The 16,420-nt window shown below is 41.6% G+C and overlaps 3 protein-coding genes across 4 annotated transcripts; 1 reads left to right on the top strand and 2 right to left on the bottom strand.

Moving 5' to 3' along the window:
- Positions 1 to 4,507: 4,507 nt before the first annotated feature.
- Positions 4,508 to 8,107, top strand: LOC122527982. The gene is made up of 4 exons (XM_043652627.1): positions 4,508 to 4,951; positions 5,773 to 6,003; positions 6,401 to 6,612; positions 6,731 to 8,107. The coding sequence occupies exons 1-4, from the start codon at positions 4,949 to 4,951 to the stop codon at positions 7,452 to 7,454; spliced, it is 1,170 nt and encodes a 389-aa protein (XP_043508562.1). The 5' UTR covers positions 4,508 to 4,948; the 3' UTR covers positions 7,455 to 8,107.
- On the bottom strand, positions 7,764 to 10,841 carry LOC122527985. The gene is made up of 5 exons (XM_043652633.1): positions 10,809 to 10,841; positions 10,253 to 10,767; positions 9,504 to 9,802; positions 9,165 to 9,421; positions 7,764 to 9,009 (listed from the first exon to the last, which is right to left on the bottom strand). Exons 1-5 carry the CDS (start codon positions 10,839 to 10,841, stop codon positions 8,299 to 8,301), a joined length of 1,815 nt encoding a protein of 604 aa, XP_043508568.1. The 3' UTR covers positions 7,764 to 8,298.
- On the bottom strand, positions 10,571 to 14,955 carry LOC122527978. Of its 2 annotated transcripts, XM_043652618.1 has the most exons (10): positions 14,667 to 14,908; positions 12,966 to 13,238; positions 12,461 to 12,724; positions 12,183 to 12,352; positions 12,021 to 12,092; positions 11,659 to 11,945; positions 11,388 to 11,549; positions 11,196 to 11,306; positions 10,856 to 11,040; positions 10,571 to 10,767 (listed from the first exon to the last, which is right to left on the bottom strand). In XM_043652618.1, the coding sequence occupies exons 1-9, from the start codon at positions 14,904 to 14,906 to the stop codon at positions 10,856 to 10,858; spliced, it is 1,764 nt and encodes a 587-aa protein (XP_043508553.1). In that variant the 5' UTR covers positions 14,907 to 14,908; the 3' UTR covers positions 10,571 to 10,767. The 2 variants fall into 2 exon arrangements, with proteins under 2 accessions (XP_043508553.1, XP_043508554.1); XM_043652619.1 differs by lacking the exon at positions 10,571 to 10,767 and having other exon boundaries at positions 10,911 to 11,134; positions 11,167 to 11,306; positions 14,667 to 14,955.
- Positions 14,956 to 16,420: the final 1,465 nt, after the last annotated feature.

Below are 16,420 nucleotides of genomic sequence, written 5' to 3'. Positions count from 1 at the left end.
AAAAACAACAAGCCTTTACCGTATTTCTACGGCTTTCTCGAGGCTTTAGAAAGTAGTTACGGGATATTTGCAAACAATAAATAGCTAAACGTTTGTAGGATTTTACTCTCACAGTGTATCGTACATTGCATAAAGAAAAAAATTGATTTTATGAGAGTATTTGTCTAAATAATCGCAATTGAGGAAGTTTCGTGATATACTTCAATAAATTTGATATGTTGTCAGCCGAATGGATTAAAAGGAGTTACGGTATACGAGAGATATTAAATCATTACGATGTGTTAAATATTGTGCACATTTGACGGCTATATACATGGATATCTCTTGGTATCTAGTACGAATTGCTTTCAGTATTTTTATCGTTTTCAAATCACGTCGTAAGTGCTTCGAGCAATAAGTAATTTCAGCAAACAAAAAAGTTAAATCACCTTCTCGAACGTGCTGTTCGTAGCGATCAACTTTTAGGCAAATGTGAAATCTATATTTCCTCGTCTCCTCGCCAATCGTTCGAATACTGAAGATAAAATAAAAATTTTAAGCGTCTTGAGCCAGATGAATAAATAAGATGAATAAATTTTCACCAAATGAATATCAGCAGTGAAAATTTATTTACTTTCTTTTTAGTAACGAAACTTTTTAACAAAGAACGATTAATTTCTCGCGTTCGTCTATCCTGTACCGGAAGTTGGACAATTTCAAATCACGTCGTAAGTGCTTCGAGCAATAAGTAATTTCAGCAAACAAAAAAGTTAAATCACCTTCTCGAACGTGCTGTTCGTAGCGATCAACTTTTAGGCAAACGTGAAATCTATATTTCCTCGTCTCCTTGCAAATCGTTCGAATACTGAAGATAAAATAAAAATTTTAAGCGTCTTGAGCCAGATGAATAAATAAGATGAATAAATTTTCACCAGATGAATATCAGCAGTGAAAATTTATTTACTTTCTTTTTAGTAACGAAACTTTTTAACAACGAACGATTAACTTCTCGCATTTGTCTATCCTGTACCGGAAGTTGGACAATTTCAGGACGAATTCGCGGCTGTCTGGTAGGAAACACACACGTGGAAAACAAACACTAATAATGGAATTAATATGGGGCGACTGGTTGACAGCGATAACGAAAATTGATTTCACCCCCGTGCCCTTCGGGACTCCACCCTCCACCCTTGTCGTGCTCCTGAGGCTCGCTGCCGGTATGGGGATTCTATTTGAACGCGTTGACGTTTCATGGGACACTGCGCAAACCCGGCGACACGCCTCTTTTCTATTGGCACAGCCTGCCGACGATAATTCTTCTACGTGCTCGACCATATTCCATTCCCGGTTAACTTTTCCATGCTACTTCACCCGATTTCAGATATCGGCCTCTATTAATAATTCGTACCCAATTCGCACCACGATGATCGATCGATGGCGTTCTTCACATTAAACGTGTGTATTTCTATGCACTTTGGACTTTCGAAACAAGTACGAGAAGAGAAATTTTTGTTAGGGTGATGTTTTTATTTTCTACAAGTTTGATATTTCCGAGAATACTTGATGTTTTATTAGGAGCGGAATTGCACAGTAAGTTTTACGAAATTAATTGATTTCTTCAAATTTTAATGAATTACAGTGAATTATCCTGAGATTATTCCGTGATTAATCCGTGTATTCCGTTACCCGTGAATTATTCCGAGATTCCAAGTGATTAAATGTTCATTCGTGATCTTTCTCGTTGCATACGTACGTGGCAGTGATTTTTATTGGCGTTCAATGACCGCACCGAGTACATTTCGCGGAAGATATATCTGATACCTAATTCGTATTCGTCGGCACGCGCAAATTGAGCTGTATGCTACCGAATCTGTGGGAAACCGCTACAAAGCTCACCCCATGCGACTTTTTCTAACCGCGCTATAACCACTGTATTTTTAGGGCGCCTTTGTAAGTTTCATGGGAATTTATCGACCGACGTACGAATCTTGAATGACCATAATTCACCAAACGTGAAATGTAAATTAAATAGTAATTTCTATGTACCTTTTCCTTTTGTTCTTCTTCCTAGATAAAACGTTGCGTTTCGTGCAACAAACTTTCTCCAAAAAAAAAAAAAAAAAAAAAAACATATTCATCGCTCTAGATACGTATCTATCGTTATTTATTCATATTTTACCACACTTCTTTGTCGGAGCGCTATCACAGACCATATGTGGCTGCAATAATGGATTAGCGAGGAATGGGGAGAAAAAAAAAGGAGTCACCCCTCGAACTTCGCGAATGAGGCACGCGACTTCATTCAAGGGTGACGCACGTGTCATTTATACGCCTTTTATTTTCAGATTAAGGCGCCGATAAGGTTAAAAACGCCAGATCCTAATAGCGGCATTAAAAAGATACTGGGCGCTCTTAAGCCAGTTTCGTAACGTAAGCGCGTCGCTTTTCAAAGTCTGACACTTTTCGAGTCGCAGATACTTCGTTTCGCAGTTCGCGGTATTCGTAAATTGCACAATCACGAGTTGCACAAGCGAGTCGTAACGAGCTCTTTGTTTTTCGTCGTCTCTCGTTCGACAACAACGAAGAAGGAAGAGCTTTTGTATAACGCTGTCCTTTCGTTATCGATGCGTCACGTGCATACATGTGCCCGCTCGCGACTAAATCTGTCTCCACCTTCTTCCTGTTTCGTCCCATTAACATCTGCCTCGAAGATGCCTCTCGTACAATTAAATGGCAAATAACATCGGCGTGGCTCGCGCCTTATCTAATCGTCAACGTTATCAAACGCGCGCCTGATCTCCATTCTTTTTTTTTTTTTTTTTTTTTCTCTCTTCTCGTCTTCAATTATTCGTGCGCGTTGCGGAGCTCATCGTCTCGCCTCAATAACGCCGTTACGTAAAATAACGACGCACGCCGATGACTAGGAAAACTCGAAACTTCACTTAGCATTCCTAGCGTCATGTGTTTTCCTCAGTTGCGCGCAGGTTTGTTGATTGCATTTTGTCACGTTTGATAACTATACGACTATATTGTGAAAATTCGTGCAAATTTATGTATCTTTTTACGAACGTACATTCGTGATACATATATACATACATTTTATGTATTTTTGCATCTCACGAACATCATCGAAATCCGCAGTTTAACGATAACTGTCTGTTTCGTAATTTGCTACGCGATCGTTTCGTTATCAAATAATAATTGTTGTCCATAGTCATTCGGGGTTTAGGCGAAATTATAGTTAGCTCCCACGCAGATAACCCTCGGTAATAGCGCTCGAATGAACACGATCGGCTGATTTAATCATTTAATCGGGATTGCACGATGACACCCTTCGATTCATCCCGCTGGAAAATCTGTAGCACCCTCCGGAGGTGTCACAATAAAACAGTTCGTGGCTGGTGGCCACTTGACAACGGCTGGGGATTTTCAAACCCCTAATATACATTAAACAACGCTCCCTCTTTCTTTTTTACACCCCCTCCCTCCCCTCACCGGCTGACTTTGCAGGGCTCGGCTAATAAGAATCTAATTGTATGGGAACTAGAAATACTCTTCAAAGTAAAGATATAAAATTAGTAGTGAAATTTTCCGATGTCGAACTTTCCTACAGTTTCGAGCTTTGTAAATTACTTTATTCTTCTTTTCGAAATAAGTTGGAATTAGAAAGTATCTATATATGTTACTCGTTATTGTTTAATTGTGCAGGGATGTTACATATTTATAATAAAAGAAAATGTCTAGAAGAAGTGTCTAGTTCTGTTTAGATAATAAGAATGTGAGAGGCTTTTACGTGTTACGCGTAAAAATGTTTTACCTGATTCGCAGATGCAATCGATTCAAGAAATAAGAAATATATTGGCTTACAATTATTTTGCTCCAATCGAAACCAAATTTCGAATCTTTCATCGCATTGCGTTGTATTTATGTCATCATTGTTAGACTGTGACTTGTGAGAAATTTAAAGACAGGAAAATATATGAAATATATAAAATACTCAAAGTACTGATTTTGTTGTAATATTTGGTATTTATAAAAATATCTGGCCATCTACCAGTACTTACAGTTTGTAATATCAACTGCAATACCTACAGAGACGGACGAAAATTAATATTTTAAACTATTATAATTTCGTGAAAAAAAAAAGAAAATAGAGTTCCACGCCTCATTTGAAGGCGTAAAATCTTTCCAGCACCAAGTTTGTTTTTTTCAAAGATGTTTTTTACTTCATGCAGCAACTGGGAAAATAAGGGTGCTTTTGTTTTCGAAAATTGTAAAAATTCTCTGAAATCATTGAAAAATTTTTTTCCCAACTGGATTTACAAAAATCCTGAAGACTAAAGTCTCCTTCATACAACAACCCTCCAGAACTTGCTCCGTTATCATTTTTTGCCATTTTATTGAACTCTGAATATCAGAATATTAGAATTAAAATTCAATTAATAATCCTGTCATTTCGTTGTCCTGTCCTAATGTTCGAGATTCAATAATACAGTGAAAAAAAAAAAAGTGTTAAGGGGTTGTCGTAAAGAGTTTCGAAAATTTCAATTTTTTCAGGGGACAGAAATTTTCCTATTTTTGATGTGTAGTATCTGGATCACGGACAATCGATATTTCTTGATTTTTGTTTGCGTTCGTCCGACGATGTAGGGATCTAACAGCGACTTAAGGGTGTTTGGAGGGATGCTGGAACAGTATGGGACGGTCCAGAGAGCAGCTCCACCCATGAGGCCTGCGCTCCGCCTTCGCAAAATTCATTTTATCGGGGGTTGTACTGCACTTTCTATTAGTTAAATCGGCCCGTCTGGACCCGTCGGTCGGTTTAACGTCAGTCACAGCCATAATCTTGGAGAATTTACCGACAAAGTGCTCTTCGGATCCGGATTGCGAAGTGACAGTTCATTCTATCGACATGTTTTAATTTTTATATCCGACCGTGTTAACGTGTGAACGAAATCATACTTCCGACATGGTAAGGATAATTCTAACCGTGCTACAAATTAATCAATGCATCCGTGCTAGTAGTTTCCAACCTTTGCTCGATCTTCGTCCAGTGCAGTGTTGTCAAGTTCATGTCAAAAATTCACGTACGTATCTTGCAATTACTCAACGACGCCGAGGCCACGAAATGTCATTGTGATGTCAACGTGCTCAAATATTTCCTAGTGTCCGATTAATGAACATGTGCTCCGATTGAACGTGAAATAATTCTCTTGTGTTTTGCGTGAACGAAAAATAGCAAGCTTCGATTGTTCAAAAATTCTACAGTGTTCCATAGCTCTAGAGAATTCTTAATTTTTACAGGAAATTTTCAACACTGTACGTTCAAAGTCTCGCGGGACATTTTTAAAAAGGCACTAGACAATTATTTCTTTCTCTTCTTCGAACGTCGACTCGCAAAGCGGAATAATAACTCATCCATGCGCGGACGTAGATCTATTGAATGTCAGGGACGAAAGCGCGGAGGGAGGTTGCAGATAGCAGCATCCTGTTGGCGCCTATGTAGTTTAATTTCGTTCGCGATAATTCATTCAGATTTCCCGCGTCTTTTTCTAGCGTCCGTCGTCTGCTCTAGCCTCTCGTCTAGAACATCCTCTAGAGGAAAGTGTCGAAGAATCAAAGAATTAAAGGATTAAAGAGTGAAAGAGTTAAAAAAATCCGAGACTGAACTGTATGACACAGGTCGATCATGTCTACGTGATCGTTCGAAGGTGTAGCGAGCGCGAGAACGAATCTCTCGTGTCGTAACGAATGATCTGAGCGACGTCGAGACTATTAATTAATAAATTGCAGTCGATGCTGACGTACAATGGCTGCGCCGGAGGAACGGTAGACACGGAGAACGGTTCGCCAGCTGAGTCGATACTGTCCGGCGAAGGGGAACTCCCGGAGGAAGTCGGCGACTCTCCCGGAACGTCGAGGGACACGGAGGAGGAGGCCACGCTCTCGGATGAATTTTACTCCCATGACACCGACGAGGAGGAGGAGCAGCAAGGCAAGAAAAGGCGAGATCGCAACAATTCCGTGAGCAACAATTCTAATTGATCTTAATCGTTGCACGTCGTTGACAGATTGATCCATTAAAGGTCTTTTTTTTTTTAATCGTATGACTGCGAAAGATAATTCCGACGGTTATCTAAATTTTCTTAGATTCTAGATGAAATTTGAGAAAGCTGAAGCATTTGTTTGATCTTTAATGGGTTAATAAGAACACGTGAGAGTAGAATTGTCTTTTAGAAACGGATCGCGAATTGTTTGTACATTTGGAAATTTTAATGGGACATCTCTGTGCAGATTCTCCGTTTCTTTAATAAAATTCTAGTAAAAGTGTATAAATATTCACAAATAATCGATTTATAAATGTATACGATTGACGAAGTTGTGCTACTGATGATTCTTAAAATTCATAATAATTTCGTAGCTAGACGGGATTTCGTCCTCTGGTGGCAGTCACCTCGGTTCACCGACTCCTCGTGTAGGGACACTGGGAGTTCGCAAATTGTTTACGAACAGCCGTGAACGTTGGCGACAGCAGAATGTTAGCGGAGCTTTCGCCGAGCTTCGAAAATTAGTGCCCACTCATCCACCGGATAAGAAACTGTCGAAGAATGAGATCCTGCGAATGGCGATCAGGTAAATTTTAACAAATTAATTAGAAAATGATGGTCTTCAGGCCTCGGGAGAATTATCGAACAAACCTTTACAAAATTCTGTATATCCTGTATTGGCCTGTACATCCGACATTTTCCAGGTACATACGATTGCTGAGCAACGTGTTGGAATGGCAAAAGGCGCAGGAGCAAAACGAGGCGGCGCAGCACGAGGTCCGGATCAAGTGCGAGCCGAATTTCAACCCTCAAAATTCGAGCTATCACGCGAAAGCATCGGCGCAAGCATACTTGAAGCAAGAGAAGCAGCTGAACGAGAGTCACATGTACAGAACGAGCTTCGGCAGCCAGAAGCAACTGCAGCATCCGATATCTCACGTCGTGTGTGACAAGAACGGGAACAATTTGTTAATGATCGCGCCTTCCGGCCACAGTATGACAAATTCAGCGTGCAAAAAGAGCATGACACCGTCGACGGTCGTTGCGCAGAGTCCTCTTCCTACGGTGGCGTTGCCCAACGGCAGCAGTTTGACGCGAACCTTGCCTGGCTTGCGATCCTCCACATTTCCGAAATCGCCTCAAATAAACGCGCAGGTCGTAACCACATCCAGCATTCTGACCAATTGTTCGCCGAGTATCTCTGTGACGAGCAGCGTGTCCACTGTTAGCGGGAGCGTGGCCAACTGTGGCCAGAAGAAGTTGAAGATGGAGAAAGAGGAGGAGGAGCAGTTAGGGGGGCAGAGCAGAGATTGCAAAGCTCTGACGTCTCCGGTGCACGGAGTACCTATGAGGAAGAGGGTAAAGCTGTTCGTCAAAGACTCCAGTTCAGGATTTCGTAGTGATTTCCGGAATGTCGAGCGTAAATAAGATGGACTTGTACGAACAATTGACATTGACCGGTCGAGACTGCTCCCGATGGAGCGGTCGATCGATTTGTTTGAAAGTATCTCCGCCGTAACCTTTAAGAGATAGTTTCGATTCTGACGCTCTTGACGATTGATTTTACAATGGTTGTAATGAAATTAGATGTAACTTGTTGAATTGTTTGAGGTTTGATTCACGGGTCTGTTAATTCGGGATAACGCGTAAAAGAGTCGTAAGATACGAAATTGCAAGTTGGACTTCTGATAAGTGGAGTTGGTAATCTAGAGATCAAAGTAAACGTTCTTCTGCGAGTGAAATGTCGTTCTTCTTTTTTTTTTTTAAAGAATATTTTATTAGTTAAATATCATGTTACACGTGACGATCTGTACAGCATCAGGTAATGATTTACTTTCACGTTTTACGACCTATTCATGCGACATTTGTTTTCCGAATTATCGAAAAATCAATCTCGATTCTGGAATGGCGAACGGCTCAACGATGTCGCAGTAAATTACACAAGAATCTTCCATATATAAAATACACATATTCAAAGGCTTGACACTGAACGGTGGACAAAGGGTGGAAAATTTCGGATGCTAGTGAACTCTCAATGATTACGTGTATAACAATCGATTAAAATATTGCCTTACCAACGACCGCGGGTCGATGAAATAAATCATTGAACGTAAATTTATCGCATCTTTGTGACTCCTCTCGAGTCAGTTCTGTCGAAGACAGAAACACTGGAGGAATCGACATCGACGGAATTCTCACCAACACTTGTTGCTCATTGAGCGCGAAGAAGTGCGAGGAATAGAAAGAACGCGCAGCTTTTCTTCGTTTATTTTTACGTCAGGTACACTTTGTATCTCGTGCTGTCCCTCTTCTGGCGTTCAGCGACCTCCTTGAGACGAGCAGCCGCGTAACGATCGTCGTTCCATTCTATCGGCGGAACCGGCGCCGACGGCCTCTCTTCCGATGGCTTCTCTTGACTGAAAGCCCTTCGCGGCGGAAGATCCACCATTTTTCTCGTGCTCTTGCAGTCCACGCTCGCTCTCTTCGAGTAGTTGGCGACACTGGCGTAACTCGCGTCGCTCGTCCGCGAGTCTCTTTTCTTCGTGGGTGTTACCTCGGCGTAACTTCCCCTGGCTCTCGTACTAACGTCCGAAGATCGTTTCTTCTCGGCTTGAAGGCGACTCCCCGGCAAATCTTCCGAGCGTGTCGATCTCGTCGATCGAATCGAGCCTTCAGCGCGCGACAGTCGAATCGAATCTGTCCGCGTCGTCCGCGTCGAGCACTCCGTACGAGCGGATCGCGTGGAAGCGCGACGAGCTTTCTCGTCGTAGTCGTCGGAGTAAGTTCGTCTTTCCTTTATCTTTGGCCTCGTCGAACCTAGATCTTCGCTGTAACGGAGCCTCTCGTTGAACTTTCTCAAACGTTCCTCGTACTCGCTGTTGTAGACATCGACGACAGCCGAACGTGCCGGCTCCTCTTTCCTCGGCGTTCTCGGCCGTTTCGGTGATTCTTGGTGATCGGACTGTACCTTCGTATCCTTCAGCTGCGATTTTTTTTCAGTAAAAAATGGATCCACAGGTTCGATCGCAGGTTTACATAAGTTGAAAAAACACAGGAAAGTGTGGTCAATTTATTTAGCAAGGGGCCTGCTCTGCGATACGAAATATTGAAATATGTTTCATGGCTTTGTATGCTCACCTTGATCACGTTCATTCTGTCGTTGAATTCCAAGTCCTGACTGTTCCTACGAACTGGATGACAAGTCCTTTCCTCTTCGCTGCTGCTTTTACTTATCCACGTGTTCCCGCGTCGAACATTCGTTGCCCTCTTCGGCCACTCGTTCTCCGTTTTGAAGTCGTACAGATCTCGCATGCGCTGAGTAAGCCTTTTCGATTGTTCGTTGGCGTCGGGGGAATGCCTGGTCGTTGACGAATCTCGATTCGGCTCCGACTTGTCTGCAATATTGTAGACTTGCCGTATATACTACTACTCGTGTGAATCCTCTGTGAATCGTACGAGCGTGTGTGTTTGCCTTACCTTGTTTCGGACTGGATTCGGCGCTCTTCGACGCAGCCGGCGCGAATTTTCGTAGCGGTTCCCACTTGGGCGATTCGGTTCTAACGCTTTTAAGCTGCGTGCCATCGGTCGCGTGGCATGCATCCGCCGCGGAAGGCTTTCGTTCCGGATTCATTCGCGGTATCGGACAAGGGGACGGATTCTTCACGAACATCATCCACCTGGTCGCGGCGTTTTTCGTGATTTCGCAGCTGTTGCTGATCCTTGTGAACGGGGATGCATCGTAGCGGAACCTTGAGGTGTTAATTTGCGGTAGCCACCTAAAGGTATTTGGTATCAGAAATCCAGTGTGTCGAGACTCGATACATTTTATTTAAGAGCCAGAAATGGTCAGTTAATCAACGGTTTTGTTCTTTTTATTTTATTGTTTTTTTTTTTATATATATATATATATATTATACTTATGCGTTATATTTACCGAATAAAGAGCTGCATCGTTATCATAATTATCTTTTCTTTTTTTTTTGGTCTTTTCTTTTTTTTTTTTTGTTTTTTTGTTTTAGTACATGTTCTATCCACACAACGACCGAACATCGAATCATTATTATCTTATGTACATATAATTCGTATAATAACATAGTTAACCTCTAGTGATCGATTATTACAGTTAGTGCAACGTCTCGGTACTTATCACGAGTGTACGCGCGGTCTTAATCGATTCGTTTCATGGCATCGGTTTCTTTTTGACTAGGAAAATGTGCTCTGTCAACCTCGTCGCGATCGTTCTGGGGTCGCTGCACTCCGTATGCCTTCGTTCCTCGATTAGTTTCTCTTTCTTCAAGTGGCTGACGTCCGCGCTGTGACTCCTGCCGGCAGTCTGTCTGTACGAGGCTGGCGAGATATCGTCTTTCTCTTCTGCCTCCGCTCCTCTCGTCGTCTCTTCCTCTTTCGTGGGTGACAATTTCTTCGGCGTTCCCCCGCTCCCTTTGCTATCGGTCGCGGTATCCTCCTCAGGTTCGCCGGGGACTGAGCGTCGTTTCTCTTCGTCCCTCGACGGCTGCGGCGACTTCTTCAGCGCCGGTTGGATTCGCGTGATATTTTTCGGCAATGGTATCCACCGGGATGGATCGAGCTTGCTCGCATCTGGTATCTCTGTGTGCCTTCTCTCCTCTACTCGTCTCTCTGTGTACTTCCTCAAGCAATCGACATCCGCGCTACGACTCCTTTGACTACGCGGAGATCGTGATGGTCTTCGTTGACTGGTGCCCAACGGGCCAGCCCTTTCCTGAATCGTGTTAAAAATGTTTTCGTTATTGTTGCTCGTACTCGCTTACGGGGTACACAGGGGAATCGAAACATGGAAAGTAATTCACCTAAGCAAGGTGTAGCTTCGCGTAATCGGATATGTGCAGAATACCGTGTTGTGCAGATGCAACGTGCAAGCTGGCGCCGCATGCTCGGGGATTTATTCTGAAGGTGTGCAATTCTGCGATCTGGCTACTACACGCCGCCGCCGGATCCCCGCTGGACGTCAAATGCCCGCTCCAGAATTCGTTTCCTACGAGTTTTCGACGGATTAATTTTAGCAACCGCTCTGCCTAATTAAATTCCAGAAACAGTTCTCAACGATAATGATAATTTAAAGCTTCAGAAAGCAGAAAGTTGCTGCGATATATCGATAATTTATTAATTATTGAGAAATTTGCCGACAACCTGGCAACGCGTTTCCATCCCACGCGTACGTCACTATCAGAAGTTTGTTCGCGTCCGAGGCCTTGATCAGTTTGCTGTTTGGTTCTCTGAGAGCGAAGTGAATCTTTATATCTGTAATGTAAAACAATACGTCGTTTTGTAATGACGTGTGTGCTTGACGAACAGGGGAACGCCGAAAGATCGTTAACGTACCTCCGAGGTAGTCGCCGTTTCCAGCGTCGCCGCACTTTCGATGTTGGAAATACGCGAACATGATGTCGGATACGTATCTCAGTTTCTTGTTCATCTTCCTGAGGGCAATCTCGAACGTCTTTAGAAAATATATCTCTTGTTCCTGAGTTACTTTCCATACGCCTGGAAATATATTTTTGCCCCTATTTTTCATGCGGAAATTTGCAACGTGACGAAGCTAGATAACATTAAATAACTTTAAATGCTATAAAAGGAAGTTTGAAATACCAACCAAGGCCGAAACCCACGACGTGTAAGAAGGCGGTCGTGTTTTGCTTCTCCGCCCGTGTGTTTGCTTCGAGAAGTACGATCTCCACGGTGAGCAGTGTTCTTTTCATGTAATTCTCTACGTCGAAGATCGTCTGGCTGTTCAACGACAGGTATCTTCTGTTTTCTTTCGTTTTAATTCGTTTCAGCGCCTCCTCGTACAGCGGGTGGTATCCCTCGCCATAAAATTTGGCCCACAGAACGCGGAACTCGCGTGTTTCCTCCGAGCCTCCGGCTGATTGCGGCCCGTATCTATTTACAAAAGAAAGGAGAAAAAGAATAACTAAAGAACACATTTGAAAATAATAAATTCCCCATGCAACTTACCCGTTCTCGACAGTGTTCTGCGCAGGAGCAATAATAATATCCTGGTATTCCATAACACGTGGACGTTCAAATCTGCGAACAACCAGCAGGAGTAGACAATACGAGCTTTTGCAAGTATATTTCTATGTATTTAGCTTTGTGAATGGTAAGCGTTAAATAAACCTTGTTCCCACAACACCTATAATCACTCCTCTCGGCTGTACAGAGTCTGGATCGATATTCACAATGCCTCGGTTATCTCGCGAGCCGTCATTTATAAATTCAGAGTGGGAGGACATCGCCATCATCGAGGACAATTTGATCTCGTCGTACGACAAACATTTGGTTAACACCTGTGGGTGTAACCGGAAATTTCCAAAAAAAAAAGAAAGGTTATTTTCGAAGCGAGTTCAATGAAACGGAAAGACTGTGCAAATGTAAAAGACGAATAAACAACTGACCAGGGGTTCTTTCTCGTGATCCGTGCCAACATTCTCCCATCCTTCTACACCCGTCTTACCGTCGATCAGTTTCCATCGGTCGTTAGACCCGTAGAAATGCACGGCACGTTTCTCTATCAGACGGTGGATAAATTGTACCAGGCCCATGTCTTTGTACATGGCTCTCTCGATCGCACTGCCATATTGCCGTTTGTACTTCAACCATCGAGCTAGCAACGGTAACATCGCCTCGTGTATCAGAGGATAAACCGAATTCGCGTTCATCTGCAATTAAATGACGAAATCGTAAGATCTGATAGAAGCGTGATAGAAGCAACGATTGGACGTTGTTAGGTGTGTCTGCGCGAATTGAAACTTTTGTCAAAGTTATTGTAGAAATCGTGAAAATAAGAAAGAAGAATCTAAACAGAGGTTCGATTTTGGTATACTCGTCGAACGTACAACAATTGAGAAGAAAAAGACACAATGTTATAAAGTAAGTGATAGTTTTAGACTTTGGTCTAACCTCGAGGGTGCTTGCGTTAATTCCACTGTCCCTCAGCGTGGAACATCTTACGGTGTTGATAGGAAAATCTATAGGAAAGGCCTCGCTTCGCTTGATGATTTGCGCCAGAGTCGTAGGTGTAGGTGTCGATACGTCGATGCATCTCCTAAGTAATTCCTTTGTGTCGTCATCGAATGGAACACCATCCGGGGCGCCAAGCGTGTTCTCCCATGATATTTCCGGTGGTTCTTTTAATAAAGTCTGTTGGCGATTATTTTCCATTTCTCGTTGATTCTGCGAAGCCACAGAGATGCGAGAGTCAAGTACAGTACAAAAGAACATCGGGAACGTGCGCGCAATGATGATTTATGCCAGTGAAAATTCTCGTTTGGCTGACGATGAATCAGCCAGCTAGCGGCTGGTCGGCTTAAAAAAAGAACGGTTCGAGTAAAATTAAAACCCTTGCACGTTGATCGATTGATCTTCCCTCCCGTTCTTAACTTCTCCCTTGTAGTGGAGAAGACGCAAAGCTATTTTCAATCTTTCTAATCTGACCTAATCTAAAATTATTTCTCATCTTTCTTTCTCCCTTCCCTCATTATACATTTCGAATGACGTATCGCCTGGGACGTTAGACGAGAATTGCACGGGATTTAACAGAGACGCGCATTTTCTTTTCCCAAGAAAATTTACAAAAACCAAAGTCGCGTTCTATTAATACGCGCGTTGATTAGAGCAAGGACGCGATCTCTTTGACACTTGAGCATGAAATCCGTTAAGTAGCGGAAAATTTATCCGTTCACCCTAGCGAGTTACGTCGAACACGCTCCGAGCCCTCGGCGAACCCCGCAACGCGAAGTTAACTTCATTTTTCTGTTTACCGATTCTGCCACCTGAGCGACAGGGGTGCGCAAGAATTAAGGCTAGCCCGCGGCCATGGAAAAATCGACAAGGCATCGATTTTTTCCTTTTTTTTCTATTTTATTTTTTTTTTTATTTTCTGGTAAACAAGCGATTTCTTCTTGTACCATTCTGTCGCTCGTTCGGAACCTTTCGACAATCGTGGCCCGGCATTGACGAACTCCAATGAAACGCTATTGTTCTCGTTGCTGTTTTATCTCTGAATTCAATCAATCTCCAATATACACTGTCTCTTTTTGAATTTGTTATTATTATCCTTTGTCATTCCGGTGGACGTTTCTGAATTTCGAATTTACTGTCCGATAGGAAGAGAGATTTTCAATAATCATTTAGGAGAATTTCAAGCATCGAGGAAACAAGTTTATTTAAAAATAGCTAGATAACGAATATATGATTTATTTACAAAATGATAGTACGTTGTTATAAATAAGGATGATAAAGATAATAGAGATAGCGCGTTTGCGACGTATGGCCATTCATTGATAGCTGCAATTATTGCTGCGTCGTTCGCTATTTTATCAACAAATCACCTTACACGTAATATAATCTGAAAGATATTTTTAGAGGAAGACGATACAAGAAAAATTTTCTCCTTTGACATTATTATTTCAATAATTTCGTGTCTAAAAATAATGAAAAGAAAATTATTATCTTCATAAAAGAAAATATTTCCTTCCAGTAAATAGTGCTTTTCGAACGAATAAAATGTCCACATACAGTCCAAACTTATACTATCCAAACGTATATAGGTATACTTAATGAATCACGGCGTAATTTGCCGGCAAAAATAACAAGACTCACCCGACGTACGCAGCAGGCAAACAGTGACATGTCACCTGCTTTGAAGCTGTTTAGCTGTGACAAACGTGTATGACGCGATACAGTTGTATCATTCGCGTTTTCCTCCGAAAAATTGCCGAACACTGCTGGCCGAGAGAATTGTGCGTCTGGACGAGATGAAAAGCAAAACGAAACTTGTGTATAAGGAACAAAGTACACATGCGTGTCTGACAGTCTGAGGTGGCTCGCACTTGCGCACATTTCCTCGTGGAAGAACTCGTGCGTGATTAGCGGGAAATTGAAGTAAATTGATTCATTATTCCATGTATCTCGTTGTTTCATTCATTGATTCCTAAAAACTATGACAGAGTAATAAGAAGCTTCTACATGTCGCAACGGTGAACAATTTTTGAAATTGTTTGTGATGAGAGTTGATATTAGCACAATGGATAAATATCTTCTTATTGCCATGACATTTATATGGTACGTATGACATTCGAATGCTCGTTATTATATATAGGAAGATGTTGATGAAGGTGCAATCGGTCGAGTCATTTTTTTTTCGAGAAAAACTTGTATTTTAAGAAATAGTATTTCTAAACATACGCGTATTACGATGCGAGTCAATATTATAAGAGTAATATTTTTATAAAAAAAAAAAAAAATACGATGACTACGTCATTAAGGATATTACAGAAATACATGGTCACACTTTGAAAACCTATGGCGTCACTCTTCGGCTCAATAAAGGATTTTTTTTACACTAATAAACAACAGTAGTTCTATATATATTCTCGTAGGAGTTAATGCGCTAAAGGAAAAATTAATAAACTGCAACAAAGTTACAATGCCCAATTGACAGTAGAACAGTAAAATAAACAAATGATAATAAATTAATGTTAATTTGCCTTTCCAAATGTATTTGTGAACAATTATCCTGTCTATAATAAGCATTATTATATTGTTATTATATTCCAAATAATTTCATTTTAATTAATTAACTTTTTAATTAACAAACAATTTGATTTCTAATTTCTACAAGCTAGTTGTAGATTTTAGTTCGATTTGAATTCAGACAAGTTTCTCGCAATATATAGTTGTACCATCTAACAACTATCTTTCCAATTACAATGATACTGACAGTCCGTCCGATACAATTTCTCGTTCACATGTGTTTCCTATATATAATCAAATATTTCAAGACGCCTAACAATCATTTACCATTGATTTACCATTGATTGATCGATAGGATAGAATTGACTAATTGACTAAAGATAGGTATATACCAGACATGAAATGGGACTTTGTGTCTCAAAGTCTGAAATACCGACCAGGAAAAGAAATCACTGGCACCATTGACTAACAGGAAGTCAATGTTCCTGCTACTAGTGGCGCTGCAGTGCAAAACTTGCTGAAATCGATATGGTAGGATGTGACACGAAAATGATACGGGAGCATTCAAAATATGGGACACGAAAGAGCATTGGATGTCCAGTCTAGTTAGTCAAATGCATTTACGCAATCATGCTCACTAGCGAATACTGGTCCATTATCGAAGACATCGAACACTCCCATTCTCATTCTCTAAATTTTTCGGGACGCATTTGTCTTTAAAACCGGTTTTGCGATTCATGCTCTGGAATACCGGTAAAAACAAGTTTCGCTCTTTCACCGAGCACATGTTCATAGACAATCGGTTCCTCTGACATCGTGTCTTCAAATACTTTAAACTTTTCTACACTGTGTACTTATTTACGTTATTTACACAACGATAA

The sequence above is a fragment of the Frieseomelitta varia genome, unplaced genomic scaffold, assembly GCF_011392965.1.
Source record: "Frieseomelitta varia isolate USP_RPSP 00005682 unplaced genomic scaffold, Fvar_1.2 scaffold_241, whole genome shotgun sequence".
In the NCBI taxonomy this organism is placed as follows: Eukaryota; Metazoa; Arthropoda; class Insecta; order Hymenoptera; family Apidae; genus Frieseomelitta; species Frieseomelitta varia.
This window is presented reverse-complemented; position numbering and strand designations above follow the sequence as displayed.